This window comes from Eutrema salsugineum, unplaced genomic scaffold (assembly GCF_000478725.1).
Source record: "Eutrema salsugineum unplaced genomic scaffold, Eutsalg1_0 scaffold_17, whole genome shotgun sequence".
Lineage (NCBI taxonomy): Eukaryota > Viridiplantae > Streptophyta > Magnoliopsida > Brassicales > Brassicaceae > Eutrema > Eutrema salsugineum.
Window position 1 is genome coordinate 2,506,912 of NW_006256852.1, and position 21,875 is coordinate 2,528,786.

The window sequence follows — 21,875 nt, forward strand, 5'->3', positions numbered from 1 at the left end:
TCATTTTGTTAAAAAAAAATCACATTATCAATTTAATAATAAAAAATCTAAATATTTTCATACATATTATAAATCAAAAAAAAATTTAAAGTATCTTAGTCTAATGTTGGACCGGTTATATAGAACATATTAATCTAAATTATTATATTTAATATGTAATTTCATTCATATAAAAATACTATTAAAATTAATTATAAAACCAATAATTATTTAGCATTTATGCAATTATATTACAAAATAAATGTAACTTCAATCATTTTTTATAATTGAATAATCAGTACATATATATAATTATAAATATCAGCTAATATTTTTATAAATATATTTACATATTCAATAATTATAGTTAATATTTATTCCGCACATGGTGCGGATAATCATCTAATAGTATTAAGGTAAAAGAAACAATGTTTCTTCAATTTTGTCCTATGTTGGAGAAACATTGACCATTTGACTTGATTGGCAGTGCATATTATAGAGCTGTAGGAGCAAAGAACAAAATCAGTGACTTATTATTTAAATTTTTGGTTAGTATCAGACATTTGTGTATTCAAACCCGATCAATTTAAATTATTTAAATTTTTGGTTAGTTAAATTTTGGATTAATATCCATTCGGATATTTCGTAAATTTCAGATCTGTCTGAATTTATCTTACTTAAGTTCGGTTTGGTTCGAATATTAAAACTAAGATCTAATACTTACCTGAAAAAAATTCGGATTCGGATTATATCTATACTATTAAAATAGAAGCATGTTTTGTGTCCAAACAAGTTTTACTTAGTTTTCTACTATTTTGTTTTTGCATAACTTATATATATATATGTTCAAACAAGTCAATTTAATATAATATTAATAAAATATTATAATTATAATTTATATTTTAAAAGAAATTTGAAAATTTAAATTTGAATTTAGATTTGTTCTAGATTTTCTTAAATATAGGTTATGTTATTTATCAAAAATCATAAAATAATATTATTATATTTTTACAAAGGGGTTTTTGCTAAAAATAACCCAAAACTTGATTTTGAATACAAAAGTAGACCCCTGAAAAAACATTTGGCAGATAGAATCTACAGGGGTAGTGAAAAGACCATTTAATCCTGTATGAGTAAACAAAAAAACGGATGTCCTAATTACTGTTTTCTCCCTGACGAAGTCTACTAAAGAGAGAAAGAAGTCTAATAGTAGACTTCGTTTATCAAAATGAAGTCTACTAAGTAATTAAATCAGAAAATTTAATTTAAAAATTTTAAAAAAATTATTGTGGTATCAAAATTATATTCATAAATTCCGTAATTATAACTCAAATGTACATAAATTATTTTTTTATATTGATAAATGGAAATTTTTGTTTTTAAATTAAGAAGACGTTTTAAAATATAGAAGTCTACTAAACCGAATAAATAAATCTAACCGAAATTAAACTAAAATTAAACCAAAAAATAGTTATTTTAATCGAAAATTTTATCTTACTATATAAACCAGTGAATTCTGATAAAATCCTAATTTTATCCAAAAGAAACTATACGGCGCTTTCCTCTAGCTTACATCCCCTCTCTCACTATTGTTTTTGAAGCTCAGAGATCTGGTGTCCTTCTTCTCTCTCTTTCTCTCTCTTTGATAAGCATCTTCTTCCCAATAATAAGACGTCCTCGGCGATCTGGAAATTTCTCTACTTTCTTAACTCTGCTCATAAAGTTGCTATTCGGGAAATCTGAGGTATCCCCTTTCTTTCAGTCTCTCTCTCTCTCTTTCTTTCTTTCTTTCTTCTCTCTACAGATCCCTAAATCCTCTCCTTTGGACCGTTAATCACAAACCCTAGATTTAACAAGAAAAATCCTCACAGCTTCTTCATCCTCAATCTCTACTTGTCTTTCTCCTTTCAAATTCGCTTTCTACTGGAAGAAAAATTTGGGGACTTTTTCTTCTGGGTTAATCTCTGATTTTATCAGCTATGGGGAAGAATCAAGCTTACAAGGCTATGCAGAGATCTAGGGTTGGCTCCAGCTCGGCTCAGCCGGAGGAGGTTGAAGATGGAATGGTTTGTACCCTTTCATACTATTTTCTTAATTCCAGCAATTGATATTGATTACGTCTCAAGATATCTTATTTCATTTGATTAATTTTGTTTTGATCTTTTGTGTTAATGAGTGATTGAGCAGCGGGATTCGATTTTGGGAATTAAGCTTGCCCCTTACGAGTCCCATTTTTGTTTAGGAAAGAACTTGTAATCGTAGCTTTTAGGGCGTTTTTTACAGTGATAAGTCCATGTTTGAGGAAAATTAAAAGTTCAGATGTAATCTCTTGGAGTGTAGCTTCGAAGTTTGTGTCGCAATGATTCAAGAGTCTCCTACTGTTGTTGCTATCTATAAACACAAGAACCATTTAGACATGTCAAACATTAGGGTGCTTTGATATGGAGCTTTTTGTTTTTTGTTATTGTTCGGCCTGAATGATGATGATTTATTGTATCGGTTCCGGGAACATTTCGGATGAGGAGTGTCGCAGGTGGATGGTTCATTTCATACACCAGAGTGGCATGCGGCTCTGTTACATAATAAAAAAAACTACTTTGTATAGTTAATTTGTGATCTATGGTAAAATGTTGTTAACACTCTTTTAAAATTCTGATTTAAACAACAAAAAATAAAGATTTTACAGAATTCTGTTTTAACAAAAAAAATTCATCAAAAGAGTTCTATTGCTTCTTCTAAAATAAAAATTCAATAACAATTTTCTTAGAGCCAAAAGAAAATATGCTTGAATCTGGTAGTAAGTAAGTTAACACCACCAACTCAGACTTTTTATCCACCATTTCAATAAATTTCTAAAGATACAATGTGTAATGGTATCTATTGGTCATCATTTGTAATGAGCATAAGTGTATTGGTCATGTTATGTATTTTTATCACCTAAGACAACATATTATATCTAAAGCCACATAAAAGAACATTAGTAGACTACACGACGAAGTCTACTTTGATAAACTAAGTACCTAAAAAATTAAAACTTCTGATTCAACAATAAATATCCAATGAAATGAAATAAAATTCACTGGATAGTTCAATCACTTACGAAGAAGCAATTCTAAACAAAAAAATTTGAAAAATAGTTTATAAATTTGCTTAAAACGCGTTTTTAAAAAACGTCAAAAGTAGACTTCTAAAGCAGTCTTCGAATGTAGACTGGAGAAGAAGTCTACTTTGATAAGCTAAGTACCTAAAAATCGAAACTTGTGATTCAACAATAAATATCCAATGAAATGAAATAAAATTCACTGGGTAGTTCAATCACTTACTAAGAAGCAATTCTAAACAAAAAAATTTGAAAAATAGTTTATAAATTTGCTTAAAACGTGTTTTTAAAAAAACGTCAAAAGTAGACTTCTAAAGCAGACTTCGAATGTAGACTGGAGGAGAAGTCTACTTTGATAAGCTAAGTACCTAAAAAATCGAAACTTGTGATTCAACAATAAATATCCAATGAAATGAAATAAAATTCAATGGGTAGTTCAATCACTTACTAAGAAGCAGTTCTGAACCAAAAAATTTGAAAAATAGTTTATACATTTGCTTAAAACGCGTTTTAAAAAAAACATAGGAAAGTAGACTTCAATTGTAGACTGGAGGAGAAGTCTACTTTTTCATCGAGAAGTCTACTAATGAAGTCTACTTTAAAAAAGGTCATTTTTGCAATTGACCAATCTGTTGACTTTTTCTTCAGTAGACTTCAAGAGTAGACTTTAGGCAAAAAATGTTACTTTAGCAATTGAAAAATGCGTTGACTAGCATAGTAGACTTCTATTGTAGACTTCATGTAAGAGTAGACTTCTCTGGCATTATACTTTTGAAGTCTACTTTTTAAATAGAAGTCTACGGAACAAAATAGGTTATTTTTGCAATTGAATTTTTTTAGTAGACTTCACGATGAAGTCTACTCAAAAAAAGATTCCTTCCAAGTTTGACCGAACACAAAAAGTAGACTTCACAAAGAAGTCTACAAACTGTAGACTTCTTCGGGAAGTCTACTGAAGTTTTTTGGGATTTTTTAAATTTTTTAATTTTTGAAAAACAGAAGTCAAACACTAAAATGACCTATACATTTTTGGTCAAACTACAAAAGTAACTTTAAAGTAGACTTCGTATGCAGACGTAAGCAGTAGACTTCATACGGAAGTCTAAATCAAAAAGTCAAAATACGGTCAACTACAAAAATAACCTCTTTTCTTTAGTAGACTTCTTGAGCCTTCAAACGAAGTCTACTAAGTTTTTTTTTTGTTTTCAAAGGATGTCGAGTAGACTTCTCGTGAAGTTTAACGAAGTCTACTTTTAAAAAGTCAGTTGCAAAAATAACCTTATGTTGACTAGTAGACTTCACAATACTTCACGAGAAGTCTACTTTCGCGATATGAAAACTGAAATGGAGAAATTGAAGTGCGACGATTACCTTTTACAAAATTGAGCTCGGCTACAGTTCTTTTAAGCACATGGAACTCAGAATATCACCAAAAATAAGCAACCCAGATGTTAAGTAACCAGAAATCACCGAAAATGCATGACTTTTGGCATTGTAACTTAGCCCAGATATTTTGGAGAAGAAATTATGAAAGAATGAAGAAGGTTATGAGTGAATGAGCTTAAATATTTACTTATTACAGCTTTAAAATTGGTTGATAAGCATTTATTCCATTTTCATGGTTGTTCATGGTGGTTGAAGGTATTGAAGACGATGGCATTCTCGTAATTAAAAAGTCTTTAGAAGGTCCAAGAAGACTTTAGCCAATTAAAGAAAAATCGAATTATTAGATGTATAATGGCATTTTCGTTAATAGTTTAAGTGGGAAGGATAAAATTGTGAGAAAATGGCAAAAGTTGGAGAGAGAAAAAAAAGAGGTTAGTTTTGTGTTTGACTTTGAAATATGGGTTAAATCTGAAACTCTCCCTTTTACAAAAGTAATAAATTTGATATTAATTTAGATTTAATTTAAATATTCAAATTTAAGTAATATTTATATTATTGTATATTTTTATTAAATAAGTTTTAATTTTTTAATATTAAAACTTAAAAAAATACAAAATATACAAATAATATGAATGAACGGGTTATAATTATGTTTTAATAATCGCAGTTCTTTTCATATTAATATAAATGGATATGTTATAATGATGTTTTTATAATTATTGTATTTTCAGATTAATATAAACGGATATGTTAGAATAATGTTTTTCTAATCACGATCATATATATATATTAAAAAAATAAATCAATAGAAATAAACTATATATAAACAGAAAAATATGTATTATTTATTTGAAAATTATATCTAAACAAAAACAAAAACATAAATTTTATTATAAAATTTGATAAATTATATAATAGTTCCTGTGCGGATGCACATGATAATATCTAGTTAGTTATATTAAAATCAAATACAATCAAACCTCAAAATACCTAAAATTTATGATAATTTGTTTGTTTAGGGATATTTTATATTTTCATCATAAAATTACATATCTTGACATCAAATATAACAGGTTTTTACCAGAACTAATAAATATAAAATTGATTGCTATATTGACGTAAAAGTAAACTTGGTGGTTGATGTGAGTGTAAAAATGTCTTCATATTGGTTGAATGAGCATTGATAGTAACTGATCAAATTGTGATCAAATTGTGATCAAAATGCTCAAGCCTGGTGTTTTGCTAGTACGACAGTGTTTATGATTTTGATCATGTTCTTCATGCTAAAATTTTGGTGTTGAAATGTTTTATGTAGGTATAATTGTGTGGATGCTGTAGTTGCTAAAGGAGAAGAGAACAAAACTTACTTTCTATATAGATACTATATTAGGTTTCACATAATATGAAGATACAAATCCAATTGAATATTGAATATATAATATAGAGGAAGTCTTAGACTACGAAAAATGTTCTCATACAAAGATATGTAATATACATTTTGCGATACCATTTTAAAGGAGCATTGGGATTTCTACTTACCTGCTCAGACATTTAAATGTGTCGGGTTCTTAAGGCTCCCTAGTTCCCCAGATGGTCGATTGTCTGCATGCCTGATCACTCGAGCCCGACTGATGAGGCCTTCAAAGCAGCAGTTTAACTGGAGCTCCATCAAATGTCCCACTCAAGCCGTTTAGAGTCCATCAAGGTTACAAGTACTTTTTATGGAGCATACCGAACCAACCAGATCAAAGAATTTGAGAAACAAAACGACTTGTTCCGGAAACTGTTGGAGTAAGCTTGAAGAAAGCTTGAGATGAAGATTTCCTAAAGAGTTTAGGAAAAGATGATTTACTTAAGAAGTTTCTAGAAAGTGTTTAGGAGTTATCTAAAACACATAAGCTTTATCTAATTGGTTTAGGTTTTTATTAATCTCCTCTTATATATAGCAATGTCGATGTGTGGCATTAGCTGAGAGATTAAGAGAGAGTTTTAGAAGCTTTAGTTTTTGAGTCAGTTTTCTAAAGCAATAAAACAGTTTTACTTTTCTTTGATCTCAAGGAGTTAAACAAGATTTAGTATCAGAGCCAAAATACGAGAAGATGGGAGATATCGTGGCGGCAGAACCAAAAAGACCTAAGGAGAGTGTCTCTTCGACCGTGCAATGTCCGATGCTCACCGCCACCAATTACACCGTCTGGTCAATACGCATGAGAGTTGCTCTAAGAGTCCACAAAGTTTGGGACGCTATTGAACCAGGAACAGAAGACAACGACAAGAACGATCTAGCAAAAGCCCTCTTATTTCAGTCAATACCGGAAACTTTACTTCTCCAAGTCGGTAACCTCGAAACATCAAAACAAGTCTGGGATTCGATATATAAACGACATATGGGAGCAGACCGAGTCAAAGAAGCCAGGTTACAGACGCTTATGTCAGAATTCGACAGACTTAAGATGAAAGAAACCGATAAAATCGATGATTTTGTTGGGAAACTTTCAGAGTTGTCATCGAAATCTGCAGCACTAGGAGAAGTCATTGAAGAATCCAAGCTAGTCAAGAAATTCCTCAAAAGTCTTCCACGGGGAAGATATATCCATATTATTGCCGCCCTTGAACAAGTACTCGATCTTAACACTACCACATTCGAAGAAATCATTGGAAGGTTGAAAGCTTATGAAGAAAGAATAGCCGATGATGAGGAAAGTCAGCAAGATAATCAAGGCAAGCTTATGTACGCCAATGAAGAAGAGTTCCAAAACAATGGTACAGGCAGAGGCAGAGGTCGGGGTGGTCGATTTTATGGAAGAGGAAGAGGTCGTGGTCGCTATAACTATCAGCAAAACGGAGGACCCAGGCAAGAAACAGACAGATCTAAAGTAGTGTGCTATAGATGCGATAAAACAGGGCATTATGCTTCCAATTGTCCCGACAGATTACTCAAGCTACAAGAAGCACAGGAGAATGACGATAAAGATACACAAGAAGCTGAACAATTAATGATGCATGAAGTAGTACTTCTCAATGAGAGAAACATTAAGCCAGAAAAATTTGAAGCAAGTTCAGACGAGAAGAATATCTGGTACTTAGACAATGGGGCTAGCAACCACATGACAGGAGATCGAACCTACTTCAACAAACTCGATGAGTCTATCACAGGAAAAGTACGTTTTGGTGATGACTCCCGTATAGATATTAAAGGCAAAGGAACGATCCTATTTGTGACTAAAAATGGAGAAAAGAAAGTGTTAGCCGACGTCTACTTCATACCAGATCTAAGAAGCAACATTATCAGTCTGGGACAAGCAACTGAAGCAGGTTGTGACGTAAGGATGAAAGGAGATCACCTTACTCTACATGATCAAGATGGGAAGCTACTAGTAAAAGCTCATCGATCACGAAATCGCTTGTACAAAGTGCTAATGGAAGTTGAAGATACCACGTGTCTACAACTCATGGACCTGAGCGACTCTGCAAGATGGCACGCAAGACTTGGGCATATTGGAGCAAACAATATGAAAGCAATGATGAAGAAAGAACTGGTAATCGGATTACCAAACGTCACACTTGAAAAGGAAGTTTGCAGTTCGTGCTTACTTGGAAAACAAGCAAGACATACCTTCCCGAAATCATCATCATATCGAGCACAAAGAATACTTGAACTGATACACGGAGATCTCTGCGGTCCCATCTCACCTTTGACTGCAGCACAGAACAAGTATATATTTGTACTGATTGATGATCATTCAAGGTATATGTGGTCTATTCTCATGAAGGAGAAAAGCGAGGCACTCATGAAGTTTAAAAGGTTCAAAGCGTTGGTTGAACAAGAAACAGGTCTCTCAATCCAAACACTTCGAACCGACAGAGGTGGAGAATTTGTATCACAAGAGTTTCAGATGTTCTGCGACAACTCAGGCATACAACGACAACTAACCGCACCATACTCTCCCCAACAGAATGGAGTGGTGGAGAGGCGAAACAGAACATTGCTTGGAATGACCAGAAGTATCATGAAGCATATGAACATACCTAACTACCTGTGGGGAGAGGCAGTGAGACATGCAACATACCTTATAAATCGAGTTGGAACAAGAACACTAGAAGCACAAACACCCTATGAAGCTTTCAAAGGCAAGAGGCCCAATATTGAACACTTACGTATTTTCGGCTGCATCGCCTACGCAAAAACAGAGTCGCAACATTTAAAGAAGCTCGATGACAGATCTAGGATGTTGGTGCATTTAGGCACAGAACCAGGCTCCAAGGCCTATCGACTATTCGATCCAAAGAGCAGGAAAGTAGTAGTAAGCAGGGATGTTTTCTTTGAAGAAAACAAAGGTTGGAAGTGGAACAATCAAGAAAAAGAAACCGATAATATCCCAGGAATGTTCACACTCGGCATCGGAGAATTTGGAAACAAGGGAATCAGAGAAGATTCAGATATTGAAGAAATAGAGGAAAACTGTGAAAAAGAAGACGAAGAGTCTGATCTCGATTACAGAAAGGAAGTAGAAGATATTGAAACGGCTGAAGATCAAGAGGAACTCCAGCCTGAGGAGCTTCAGCCACCTCTAAGACGATCAACAAGGCAGACTAGAAAACCAAGTCATCTTGAGGACTTTGTTATGTTGGCAGAGTTAGAAGGAGAAAAGCTTCTACTCGGAATAAATGAAGAACCTTGGAATTTCGAAGAAGCGAAAGTTCTAAAGGAGTGGAGAGATGCGTGTGAAGAGGAAATTGCTTCAATAACCAAGAACAAGACTTGGAACCTCGTGGATCCACCTGCAGGAGTTAAACCAATCGGTTTAAAATGGGTGTTTAAAATCAAGAGGAACTCTGATGGGACCATTAACAAATACAAAGCAAGGTTAGTGGCAAAGGGCTATGTGCAGAAATTTGGAGTAGATTTCGATGAGGTTTTCGCTCCAGTCGCAAGAATCGAAACCATTCGACTCATTATCGCACTAGCGGCTTCAAATGGTTGGGAAGTGCATCACTTGGACGTCAAAACTGCGTTTCTCCATGGAGAACTGAAGGAGGTGGTGTACGTAACACAACCCGAAGGATTTGAGACAAAGGGAAGTGAGGCCAAAGTCTACAGGTTAAACAAAGCACTATATGGATTACGGCAAGCTCCAAGAGCATGGAATAACAAGCTAAACGCAATTCTCAAAGAACTAAAGTTCGTTAAGTGTTCTAAAGAGCCATCGCTATATCAAAAGGAAGAGGAAGGAAAATCACTTATAGTGGCTGTTTACGTGGACGATCTATTGGTTACAGGCTCAAGTATGAACCTAATTCTCGAGTTCAAAAAAAGGATGTCAGCAAAATTTGAGATGAGCGATCTCGGAAGACTGACTTACTATCTTGGCATTGAAGTTATTCAAAACGAAAGGGGTATTATGCTGAAACAGGAGAGATATGCGGCTAAGATATTGGAGGAAGCAGGGATGGATAGCTGCAATGCTGTGCATATACCGATGGATTCAGGGTTAAAATTGTCTAAAGCAGAAACAGAGAAGAGTATCAATGAAACAGAGTACAGACGAAATATTGGATGTCTTCGTTATTTACTACACACTAGACCAGACCTCTCGTTCAGCGTCGGTGTGTTGAGTAGATATATGGTAGAGCCCAAAGAGTCACACGGAGCAGCACTAAAACAAGTGTTGAGATACGTACGAGGAACTCTTTCTCTTGGAATTTCGTTTGGACGTGCTAACAAGACAGAACTGATCGGCTACAGCGATAGTAGTCATAACATAGATGTCAATGATGGGAAAAGTACGACTGGACACATCTTTTACTTGAATGATTGTCCGACCACTTGGTGCTCACAGAAGCAAGAAACTGTGGCGTTATCATCATGCGAAGCCGAATTCATGGCTGCAACGGAAGCTGCAAAACAGGCAATATGGTTGCAAGAGTTACTTGGTGAAGTTACTAATGGCACAAGCGACAAAGTTACTATAAGGATTGATAATAAGTCAGCAATAGCACTTACGAAAAATCCAGTGTTTCACGGACGCAGCAAACACATACATCGAAGATACCACTTCATTCGAGAGTGTGTTGAGAATGAACTGGTACGAGTTGAACATGTTCCAGGAACTGAACAAAAGGCTGATATTCTGACTAAGGCACTTGGAAGAATCAAATTCAAAGAGATGAGAGATCTCATTGGAGTACAAGAGGTGACAATGAAGAACTTCAAGCTTAAGGGGGACAATGTTGGAGTAAGCTTAAAGAAAGCTTGAGATGAAGATTTCCTAAAGAGTTTAGGAAAAGATGATTTACTTAAGAAGTTTCTAGAAAGTGTTTAGGAGTTATCTAAAACACTTAAGCTTTATCTAATTGGTTTAGGTTTTTATTAATCTCCTCTTATATATAGCAATGTCGATGTGTGGCATTAGCTGAGAGATTAAGAGAGAGTTTTAGAAGCTTTAGTTTTTGAGTCAGTTTTCTAAAGCAATAAAACAGTTTTACTTTTCTTTGATCTCAAGGAGTTAAACAAGAGAAACTCAACTCATCAGAGACTCACAGAGAAGTAGAATTGGTTCAATATCATCTTGCACCAAACCGGAATCCAATTTACAAACCGGGTGGTTCCTGATTGTGTTACTATTGACGCCTGTACAGACATATGTCTATTGTTTGATACATTCCGGCTCAACACACAAAGATTCAGGAAGCAAAACCACTTGGAGAACATTAGCAGCTCATTTAGATGAGCTGAATATCTCCTCGTTCAGCTCTCAAGTCGGGTGATTCTGAACTTACCCAATTTGGACATACACACACTAATTGGATATTTCCAACCAACCCAGGAAGAGATAAGCTACAAACCGACTCTTTATGGAATCCTGGTTTATATTAGACAGTGAATTGGAATCATGCCCAAACCGATTTTTATTGGGGAGTTATTCACTTTACAAGTTGGCAGTTCTGTTTCAGACCCAATTTCGCGTCTATGCCGAAGATCATGCTACACAGCCCAAATCAGTCATGTTCTCAGCCCAATACCACTTGGATAACATTGTTAGGTCTGTCTGCTATCCAACAAGCTCGAGATCCGAAGAAATGCCCATCGGATTTTAGAGTTATACCCCATTTCCCAAAGCGGATTGACTTGGTTCTGTTTAAGGCAAGTTGCAGATCTGATGGTTGCCAGACTTTGCAAACTTATCTATGGCGACCAGGAGATTATCTATTTCATCTTGAGACATTCCAGAAACCCTTCAGATGCTCCAGCACCCAGAGGATCAGGCGGATCCTCTATTGCTCACACTTGCCATATTTGGAGTTATTTGAATCAAATTCAAACAGCTCTTTCCTATTCTATCTGCACACGAATTTGAGGCATTTCCCACATTCAAGAAGGTCCCAAGACATCACCTATATCTTCCCAAGCTATCTAGATACAAGGAAATGATCACACTTACCATTTCTGGCTGAAATCCCCATCAAAGCTCCAACGGCCATAAGATCAAGGCGCCATCATCTCTTGATCATCTATCATTTATTTTCGTGTATTTGCGTCATCATCTCTTGATCATCTATCATTTATTTTCGTGTATTTTATTTCATGTATTAGTCATTTAGACCGTTAGAAAAAGTCTCTTGTCGAGCCTATATAAGCTCTTGTATTCTTCATTGTAAAACACACCTTTTATCAATCAAAATAGAACTATTCAGTTTAATCTCTCTTAAAGTTTAATTGCTCCATTCTATTTGTTTTCTATACTTAGGTGGATTCCTAGACTAGAAAGCAAGCTGGATCTCTGTCTCTTGTGTGGATTCACTGAGGCTTAGGTTCCTAGTCTTATCTCAAAGGCTTTCCGCACCTTTGAGTGGCGATCTTCATCCCATCAAGCTTATAAACTTTCGACAACCTTGTGATTAAAGCATTGGTGGATTCGTGCCTACATCACCAACTTTCTGACTGCCCGGATACATGGCTGTCTGGCTGTACAACCAAACCAAACTAATTGAAATTCAAAGAATTAATATCTTTAATTAAATATATATTATAAAAATCACATAAAAACCTTAAATGTGATAACCACTAACACTTTAAATTTCAAAGATATTTCACTAGACTATAACCTTTAAACTAGATCTCGAATACATTGTTAATTGTTATACCTTACTTATACGAAGCTCTTCAACCGCTTCCCCTTCCTCTAGTTCTAGTAGGCGCCATTATCAAAACTTGGAAATAGAAGGTAGAAAAACGAAAGCAGCCTTTTTCTCTCTCCTCCTTTTTCTCTCCCGAGCCTTTCAAATTTGAAACTTTTTTTCTTGTCGACGCCTTCAAACCTCTCTGATGTCCCTCTCCGGTGCGCGTGGTGGCACACCATCGCCGAAAAGGGACCTCCTCGCTCCCCTCTTTCGTTTGATATGTCTTTAAGCTTGGTGACCATTGGTTCGGGTGTGGCATCGTGGTGAAGCTTTTTCGGCGAGTGTCTCTTCTTCAATGGCGGCGGGACCTCAGCGGCGTCGCTGGGTCGCGGTGGAGGAAGGTGTCCTCCATGGGTCGTGCCTCTGTTCTGTCTGCCTCGACGGGTATTTGCTGCTTCTTCCTTTGCTCTCCGACCATTTTTGGACGGCTGCTCGGATTTCTTTTGAGGGCCTCGTCCGGCAGCGTGCACTTTGTCCTTCTCGGTGTTTGGGTGTTAGTCTTTTTTTTCTCTCTCCGATTATGGTCTCTCTCACGCTTCGGTCTTTCTGACACAGCGGCGAAGTAGCATTTGTAGATCTGGCCTCCTCGGCTCCGGCAATGGTGTTTAGAACCTTGAGGACGGGTTCGACCTCTGTTTTGGTGTCTAGGTCGGCTTGGGTCTGGTGGCAAGCTTCGGAGTGGTGGCTCACGTTTTTCCGGCGGGTGAAGCTCCACAGCGGTGTGTCTCAGCGGTGGCTTTAGGCATGTGGCTCGACAGTTTTTGATCGGCTTTGACGGTTTTTGCTTCGTTGTCGTCTTCGACATCGGCAAGGCATAGGATACCCAAAGGTGTGTGTTTCCAACAAATGTGTAGTAAGCCCGCGTTAGTGTCTCAGAACTCGGTTCATATTGGCTCCAGATGTGGTCCGGTGTTGATGGTGGAGCAATGCAAGACGTGACTCTTGAGGCGCCGGTTTGTTGTTGCGGCTTGCTTGTAGCTGTGGGAACTGATTCCTGCGGAGATTTGTTTTTGCAGGAAAGGCGGTTCGAGGTGACGATCCGAAGGCCTGCTCGGGCTCTCTTGTCGACGGTTGCAAACTTGCCTGTTACAAAAATCGGAAATCCCGTTAGTTCTCAGAGGAGCTGTAGGTGTCCCCTTATGAGGTTTGAGGGCTGGCTTGAGTTGATACCTGTGGCAACAATGATGAGAGTTCTAGTTCTTTAGAGCTATGGCAAAATGGAATGGTCCGAGTTTCGGCGTGTGATTGCTGCATTCTAGTTTGGTATTGTTTCGATTTTAATTTTTTAATCTCTCGAGCTGTTTTCTTAGCCTTTCGTGTTATGGTTTGCTGCTTATTTATCGTTGTTTTGTAGTTTTTGTTTAATCTATTTTCTTTGTATTCCGTGTAATTTCTATCAAAAACCAAAAATTGATAATTATTAAGGGAAAAACTCTTATCTTATGGTTTCCATAAGCAGTGTATATATACATTACATAACTAATGTATCAGAAACCCTAATAGGCCATGAGACATTAACCTGATGGTTAATGGGCCGGTTACTAAAAGTCCATTTGTTTATAACAATAATATAATTTTTATATGTTATTAGAAAAAAAAAACTTAGAAACAAGTGTATTAGTCTAAAGTTTTGTTTTCTAGTTTTTATTTAGTAACTCATTTATAATTATAATTAGTAATAAAATAATGATATAAATTTTAATTAAAATTTCAATGTTAGACATCATCTTTTTTCTTAACAGAACAGTTCCATCAAATAATTTTGATAAACCTTATTAAAAATCTAGTAAATATTTATAACGCGAGTGAAATATCTTAAAGGTTTAAAGTGTCCATCAAAATGTTTATACGAATTTTTCTATAAAATTATATTTAAATGTATCAAAATTTTATTATCTTAATTAAAATCAGTTAATTTATTTTTGATTTTCATTATAATTTTGTTGTTGTCAAAAACAGAACAAAAATATAATCTGATCTCGAATACAATTTATTTTCGGAATCCCTAAAACCCATAAAAGTCCAAACCAAATTATTAATTGATAATTGATTCCGAATATGATTTATTTTCTAAACCACGAAAAATCCAAAATTCGAACCGAATGCTAATTACTCCTTTATATAAGGACTCGTCTGCAACTTACCACTAGAGATTTCTCTAACACCTGTTTCCTTTTAATTCCTCTTCGCCGAGCTTTCTATTTCCTTTTTTTTTTGTTTTCCCCTTTAATTTCCTCGTCAATGGATCATCCTTCAATTTTCAAGCTTCTCGAAGAAGACGAGGTTAGGTTTCCTAATCTCACTCGTTTTTAAGAAATCCTGAATCTGTTCAAGCTTTTTTTATCTGATTGATGCCTTGCTCGGTCGTGATTTTGATTCCTGCAAATTTGTGTGTTTATGTAGGATGAATCGATGCATTCGGGAGCTGATGTAGACGCGTTTCAGGCCGCTCTGAATCGAGATATTGAAGGTTCGACTTCACTGCCGCTTGTGACAAATCCTGGTATGGTTCCACTCTCTCTGAGATTTTACTTGTGGAGGATGAAAGCTGGAGTTTGAATCCTAATGCATACTGAGAAGAAGTATTTGAATAGTTTATGAGAAAATTTGTGCCAAATTATTGAATTTATAAAGCGATTCAGGTGCACTACTGATCAAAAGAAAAGAGGATACTTTGTGGTTTTCTGCTTATGGGAATCATTAGCAAATTTATGTTTGTTTCGATTTTGTGGTTTTCTGCTTTTGGTCATGAAAGACTCGTTTTTTCAGGGCTTTTGTATGCTAATGACGGCATAAGTTTTGTCATTGGCAATAGCCTGTCTATTTGCTTGTTAGGTATTTAGAATTGATCAATGTGTTGGGACTTATTAGCCAGGTAAAGATAGTAGATTGATGATCCTGATACTGTTTTAGTGCTTTGTTTTTCTCTCTGGTCTTGGAAGTGATCTCTATCCTCTTTTAGTGTGTGAGATACTGAGTATGCATTTTCTGCATCATCTGGTTCATGTCTTTTTGGGATTTATCTGATTCGAGCTACATCAATCAATTGCTTGAATTAGGAAACAACCATTCTTCTCCTAGCCAGCAGTTTGCGACATGGAAGAACGGTATTGGAGATGCTAACATCAATCTCCAGACGCAGCACAGCCTTGAAAGCACCCAGATGAAGGAGCAGCAAGGATCCGCCGTAGACAATCAACACCAACAGGATTTAAAACGCACAAATGAATCTCATTTACAAAACATTCAGCCTCAAGACCTTCATCGAGCTGGTCAACTCTGGGAGAATCCTTCGCAGGTTCCGCAAACAGCTGGGTTGCAGATTTCTGAAAAGAATCCGACTGGTAACGAACAAGAAAGATCACATAATCAAGAGAGTGAATCTCAGTATGTGAAACTGCAAAAGATGAGTAGTCAACAGGCTCGTGCAGTGGAACAGCCTGTTAACCCTATGATTCGCAACCCTAAGCAAGTACCGTTTGCGGCTTTGCTTCCTACCTTAATGGCCCAACTCGATAAAGATAGAGCACTGCAGCTCCGTACCCTATATACTAGACTTAAGGTAAGCCTATCTGTGATAATTACTTAGACATTCTGTTCCATAGCTATTGCATTATCATTGCTTTCCTTCTGATACTTGTTTGCAGAAAAATGAAATCCCCAAAGAGGGGTTCACACGACATATGAAGGATATCGTAGGCGATCAGATGCTCAGGTTGGCAGTTAGTAAACTACAGCAGGTAACACCATTTTGCTTATTTTGTGTCATATAGTGAGTCAGTGACTAACACCAGGCATTCAACTTAGGGTATAACTTTGCGCATGGAATTCATGTTGTAATTGTCTGTTTGAAAACTTATGGTTGCTAAGCTTATACTCATGTTAGTATAAGTTTTGTATGGAACTCATGTTGGAAGTGTCTGTTTGAATACTTAAGGATTAAGTTCGTGTATCCATGTAGACTATTCTTTTTTTATTGGCTTGGATGCACATAGAATTGTCTGACATGGGCACTGGAGATCTTTAAGTCAACGAACTTTTGGAATATATACTTCTATCAAGATTTATCTTGTGGTTTTTTTACGCCGAATTTAGACTGAGATTCTTAACGATACTGTCTAGCTGATGCCTCTCATCTTTATTTTGTTCCATGTCACACCTTCTAATTATCTTCTTGTTTCAGATGATAGGAAATTTTTTAGTTTATAGTTTTCCAGTTACTATTTGGTTGGTATTATTTTACCTCTTTCAAGAGTTCAATGCCTCTTTTGCGAAATCCATAACTAGAAGGTCGTACTTGCATTGTCTGCATCCTTTCTCGTTTGCACTTCTTTCCTTCACCTTGCAGGGGCTTCACAAATTAGTTGGGTAACATATTGAATAAGGAAAAACCCTGCTTTTCCCCGATTATGATCACAACCAAAAAAAAGTCAAAAATTACTTTTTCAGAAAATGTTATCTTAGCAGATTATAATTCTTTTCTAAGGATATCAGACTTGTGCCTGGGTTCATTTATCATATGGTTTTACTGACTTGCGTTTGTCCCACTCTTACATCTCATTCACTCCTTTTGTGACATATTTTTATGGGACATGTTATGTTAGAAGGGTACTAAAATGATACTTCCAGAGTTTTGTAAACGTTTTCATTAAAATCTGCACAGTGGGACTGGGACTAGTTCAAGTATACCAACTGATACAAGTCATATCTCATTTCCCATTTCCAATAATAAAAATGCGTAAAACCATTGAAGCATTTGGAATTCCTGCACTTTCGCATTGAGTGGCATTGAGTGGGTCTACAGTACATGCCAAATACTACGTTAATATTAATTTGTGCTCCTTGTTTTCAGGCGAACTATAACCCGGGAAAAATCGGCATTCCAGCTCCTTCTACTGGTATATATTAATCGCTGATGCCTCTTTCTCATTTCCCGATTAGAAAAATTTTATGTGTTTCCGTAGATATGTCTTATTGTATTCATGCAGGAGCCAAAACCATTACTGACTCAATCTGTTCAATCGCAGAAATCAATAATCAAAAATCTCAGTCTGATCCTCGTGGAGTCCACCTTAACCAACTGCCTTCCTCAACAGGCAGTTCAGTTCCTGTGCAGGGACTTACCAAACATCCGCATCACCAGATGCAGCTTCCACCAAGTTCTTTTCCTATGTATACCACCTCTGGTAGTTTTCACTCATTCCCGGGTTCAAACTCCAATCCTTCTGGTTCCCCGTTGAGACCACACCTCCATGATACCCATATGAGACATGTGGCGCATAACCAGACCATGGGATCAACTGGTCTTGGAGGACAGCCCCAGTCTACCACAAACATGATGACTATGCCCAAGTTCGAGAGGCCAACTTCTGTAAATGATCCTAACAGGGTTCAAGGTGGCCCTACATCGCACTTCCAGAACAGCTCATCGTTGCCTCTAAATTCTGCACCTAGTCAAGGATCATCAGTGTCCCATGTGAAGCAGGAATCAGTTGATCAAAGTTTTGAACAGAAGAATGCAGCCTCAGGGACTTCGAAGGAGGATTTAGAGAAGGAGTCGTCTAGAATGGTTTTATCCACACCTAGCAACATGGCGCATGCAAGCTCTGTTTCTCCTTCCATGACAACTCAACTGGACGCTAGCACAGCAGTAAGAGAACTATTAATATATAAATTTCTCATTATCAAGTCAGTTTCAATTGTATTTTGTTTGCCTCTTCTCTTTGATCTCTTGAGGCAACCATGGTCTTTTACCTCAATTTTGGACTGTATTTCTCATTGACAAATTGTTTGTGTCCATCAGATGAATTCTCGTGGCCCGTTGGGTACATCTCAAGCAGGAGTTAATGCTAGGACGCAACCCAAAAAGCCTTCTGTTGGTCAGAAGAAACCCCTTGAGACATTAGGTTCTTCACCGCCACCAGCAAGGTAATTGAGCTGCTCAGGTTTACAGAGAGGGAATTATTTACAGCCTTCTTAAGTTGCTCTTTTTCGTTAGCCCTTTATAATCATAGTTGTTTTGTATGGATCAACTTGTAGCAAGAAGCAAAAAGTAGTGGGGAATTCTAATGATCAAAGTATTGAACAGCTCAATGATGTCACTGCAGTCAGTGGTGTTAATCTCAGGGTATGTTTCATGTCAGCTTCGGTTTTCAATTTATATCTGGGTGTGGAGTACAGAATAAATCAAAATCGTCATCTGCATTTTGTTTAGGAAGAGGAAGAACAATTATTCTCTGGGGCCAAAGAGGATAGCCGTGTCTCTGAAGCATCTCGGAGAGTTGTGCACGAAGAGGAAGAAAGATTAATTTTGCAGAAAAGTTCGCTGCAGAAAAAGCTTGCGGAAATCAGTTGAGATTCCTCTCACTTCTCCTTTTTATTTCTATTACCATGCTTCTTTTAAGATCTAGCTTTTACATCACTTTGAGAAGAAGCTTATATATGTTTTTCATATCTGGTAGTGGCGAAAGTCGGTTTGAAAAATATAAGCAGTGATGTCGAGCGGTGCTTGTCTTTGGTGAGATGTCAAATTTGTTGTGCATTGTTTGAATACAGTACTTGAGCTTCTTTTTTTATTTTTTTCCTTTCTAATCTCATGCATTTGGGTTCTCAGTGTGTGGAGGAAAGAATGCGAGGACTATTATCTCATATAATTCGGTTGTCAAAGCAGGTCAGTCCAACTTTCTCTTACTACATGCTTCAACTTTGTTGGGGTCTAAGCTTTTCTCAAGCTAAAATGTGCTTTTGCAGCGGGTTGATACTGAGAAATCTAGACACCGGACTTTTATCACGTCAGATATTCGGCTGCAAATCAACGAAATGAATCAGAAGGTTAAAGAGGAATGGGAGAAGAAACAAGCTGAAGCAGAAAAGCTTAAGAAACCGAGCGAGGTCTGTTCTGAGCTCATTATCTATGCTCTTAATCTTACTATAGCACACAGACATTGCAAAATTTGTTAGTTTTTTTTTGTATGTTTTCGCTGCAGAGTGAAGAAGGTGATGGTGGAGTTGATAGTGAGAAGGAGAAAGAAGATAACCGTTCAAAGGGTGTGAAGGTATTGGAGAAACCAATACTACTACATTTTGTATTAATTTTACCTTTGCAATGTTATTTGAACAAAAAGTGGTTTTGGATATGTGAAAGGGCAATAAAGAGGACGACGATAAAATGAGAACGACAGCTGCAAACGTTGCTGCTCGTGCTGCTGTGGGAGGAGACGATACGTTTTTGAAATGGCAATTAATGGCAGAAGCTCGTCAGAAATCTGTATCTGAATCTGGTAAAGACGGTAATCAAAAATCAACCTCAGGTGGAGGAAGAAACTCCAAAGACAGACAAGATGGTGGACGACGGTTTTCTGGAGCTAGTGAGTCCATTATATTTTACTGCTTGTGATGTGGCTTTTGTGGGTCTTAGATCTTGCAGCTAGCTATTGAGTTAGTTAGTTTCTCGAGGTTTTGTTCGATTTAATAATAAGCTCTGAATTCGTGTTTTTACAGGTGGTCGAAAATTAGGGAAGAACCAAGGTTCGTCGCTTCAACCAAAAGTGGTGAGGACAATCTCTGTGAAGGATGTGGTTGCTGTTTTGGAAAGAGAGCCTCAGATGTGTAAATCCACTCTAATGTATCGATTGATTCAGTAGAATGCTTGACTATCACATAATCATTATATTTTTGTAAGTTTCTGATGATAATTTTAGCGTCAAGAACAAGTGAATCATACCAGTGTATGTTTACTTGTGTTAGATTCATCGTTTTTGATCAAATTATTGACATGGCCAATTAATCCCAAACTTCAATGACAAGAGTCACAAGACAAGCCTGAAAAAGACCAACTCAGACAAAACTAGTCTTTTTAAGACTTCCAATAATCATAATTTGATGAAATGTTAATATTGGAAGTTAGAGTTAAAATGGATAATCATATCTGTAGCCAAAATGTCAAAATCGTACCGTTAGTATCAGAAAAATCGAGATTTAGCTTTGAATTGTAATAATGAGATTCGAGGCAATGTACGAGATTTGGCAGCATTACTGAGAGATTCAAGTAACAATCAAAATATCAGAGATTAAAAATTGACTAGGAATTAATCCGCACATTGTGTGTGGTAATTTTTCCAAAATTGTCTTCAAAATTTATTTTAATTTTTTGATTAATTTAAAATTAGTGATAAAAATCTATAAAAAAATATAAATAAATAAAATTGGTAGCAATTAAATAATAATACATATATAAATATCACACAACCGATATTTACTTATATATATATCATTGAATAAGATTTTGAGTTAATTTTGTTATGCAGTTTAGTTATTAGTAATTTTTAAATGTGAAAGTGGTATGATGTTAATATATATATACTTATATACATACTAACATGGATTAGAATCTAAATATATATATCTATAAAATAAGAGTTTAATTGTGAATATTTTATTAGAGATCAAACTATTATTTTAACTTAATGAATTCTATAATATGTGTTAATAATGATTATATATAAGATTGTCAAAGTGGATAAATCCGTCTATTTAATATATTTCACAATTTACTAAAATATGTTTTTGACTAACTCGTAGAAAAATACAATTTAAAACAAATCTGTAAGTTCTATATTTAACTATCTCTTAAAAAAGAATATTTAATTAAATTTTCTATATTTATAAAGCTTATCTATGTAATATATTTATAAGTAAAATTTTATTTTATGTAATATCTTATAAATAAATGTTTATTTATGTAAAATATTCTATAATAAAAGTTCATTTCTGTAATTATCTATTCAAATAATAATATAGAAATGTATCGAAGCTCAATGCACGAGATTTGGCAGCATTATTTCCAAATTTTAGTTTAGTTTAGCTTCAAACCCATTTTGGTTTGTTGTCATTCTGTTAGCACTTGGAGCTATTTTTTTTTTTTAGTAAGGGAAATGCGATCATGCGCCGAAACTCTAACTTAATCCGCGAAGAATGTAGAAAGTATTCTTATTAACAACAGAGGTGGATTTTCTGCTAAGTTAACATCAATGCTATTGTTTGCAACTAGAGCTTCTGCATTTTAAACACTACACTTTTTTTTTTAATCGTAAAGAGTCCACAGTTGTGAAACACTAGAAGTAATTGCTGGACTTCCTTCATGTTTGGTTTTTGTTTTTAGTGAAAAATGGTTGTTTTGTTTGATCCTAATGAAAAAGATATGGGAATCATTGCTTGCTCGATGGGTTTC

General features: G+C 35.7%; 2 protein-coding genes across 2 annotated transcripts; both read left to right on the forward strand.

The window, feature by feature from the left end:
* Positions 1-1,108: 1,108 nt before the first annotated feature.
* Positions 1,109-5,896, forward strand: LOC112087484. The gene is made up of 4 exons (XM_024157400.1): positions 1,109-1,112; positions 1,524-1,723; positions 1,957-2,045; positions 5,781-5,896. The coding sequence occupies exons 1-4, from the start codon at positions 1,109-1,111 to the stop codon at positions 5,869-5,871; spliced, it is 384 nt and encodes a 127-aa protein (XP_024013168.1). The 3' UTR covers positions 5,872-5,896.
* An 8,912-nt stretch (positions 5,897-14,808) lies between these two features.
* On the forward strand, positions 14,809-20,421 carry LOC18020496 (transcription initiation factor TFIID subunit 4b). The gene is made up of 15 exons (XM_006403232.2): positions 14,809-14,929; positions 15,050-15,149; positions 15,706-16,208; positions 16,294-16,386; positions 17,499-17,544; positions 17,674-18,296; positions 18,450-18,574; positions 18,686-18,773; positions 18,861-18,996; positions 19,108-19,163; positions 19,260-19,316; positions 19,397-19,537; positions 19,633-19,701; positions 19,791-20,013; positions 20,147-20,421. Exons 1-15 carry the CDS (start codon positions 14,888-14,890, stop codon positions 20,287-20,289), a joined length of 2,445 nt encoding a protein of 814 aa, XP_006403295.1. The 5' UTR covers positions 14,809-14,887; the 3' UTR covers positions 20,290-20,421.
* Positions 20,422-21,875: the final 1,454 nt, after the last annotated feature.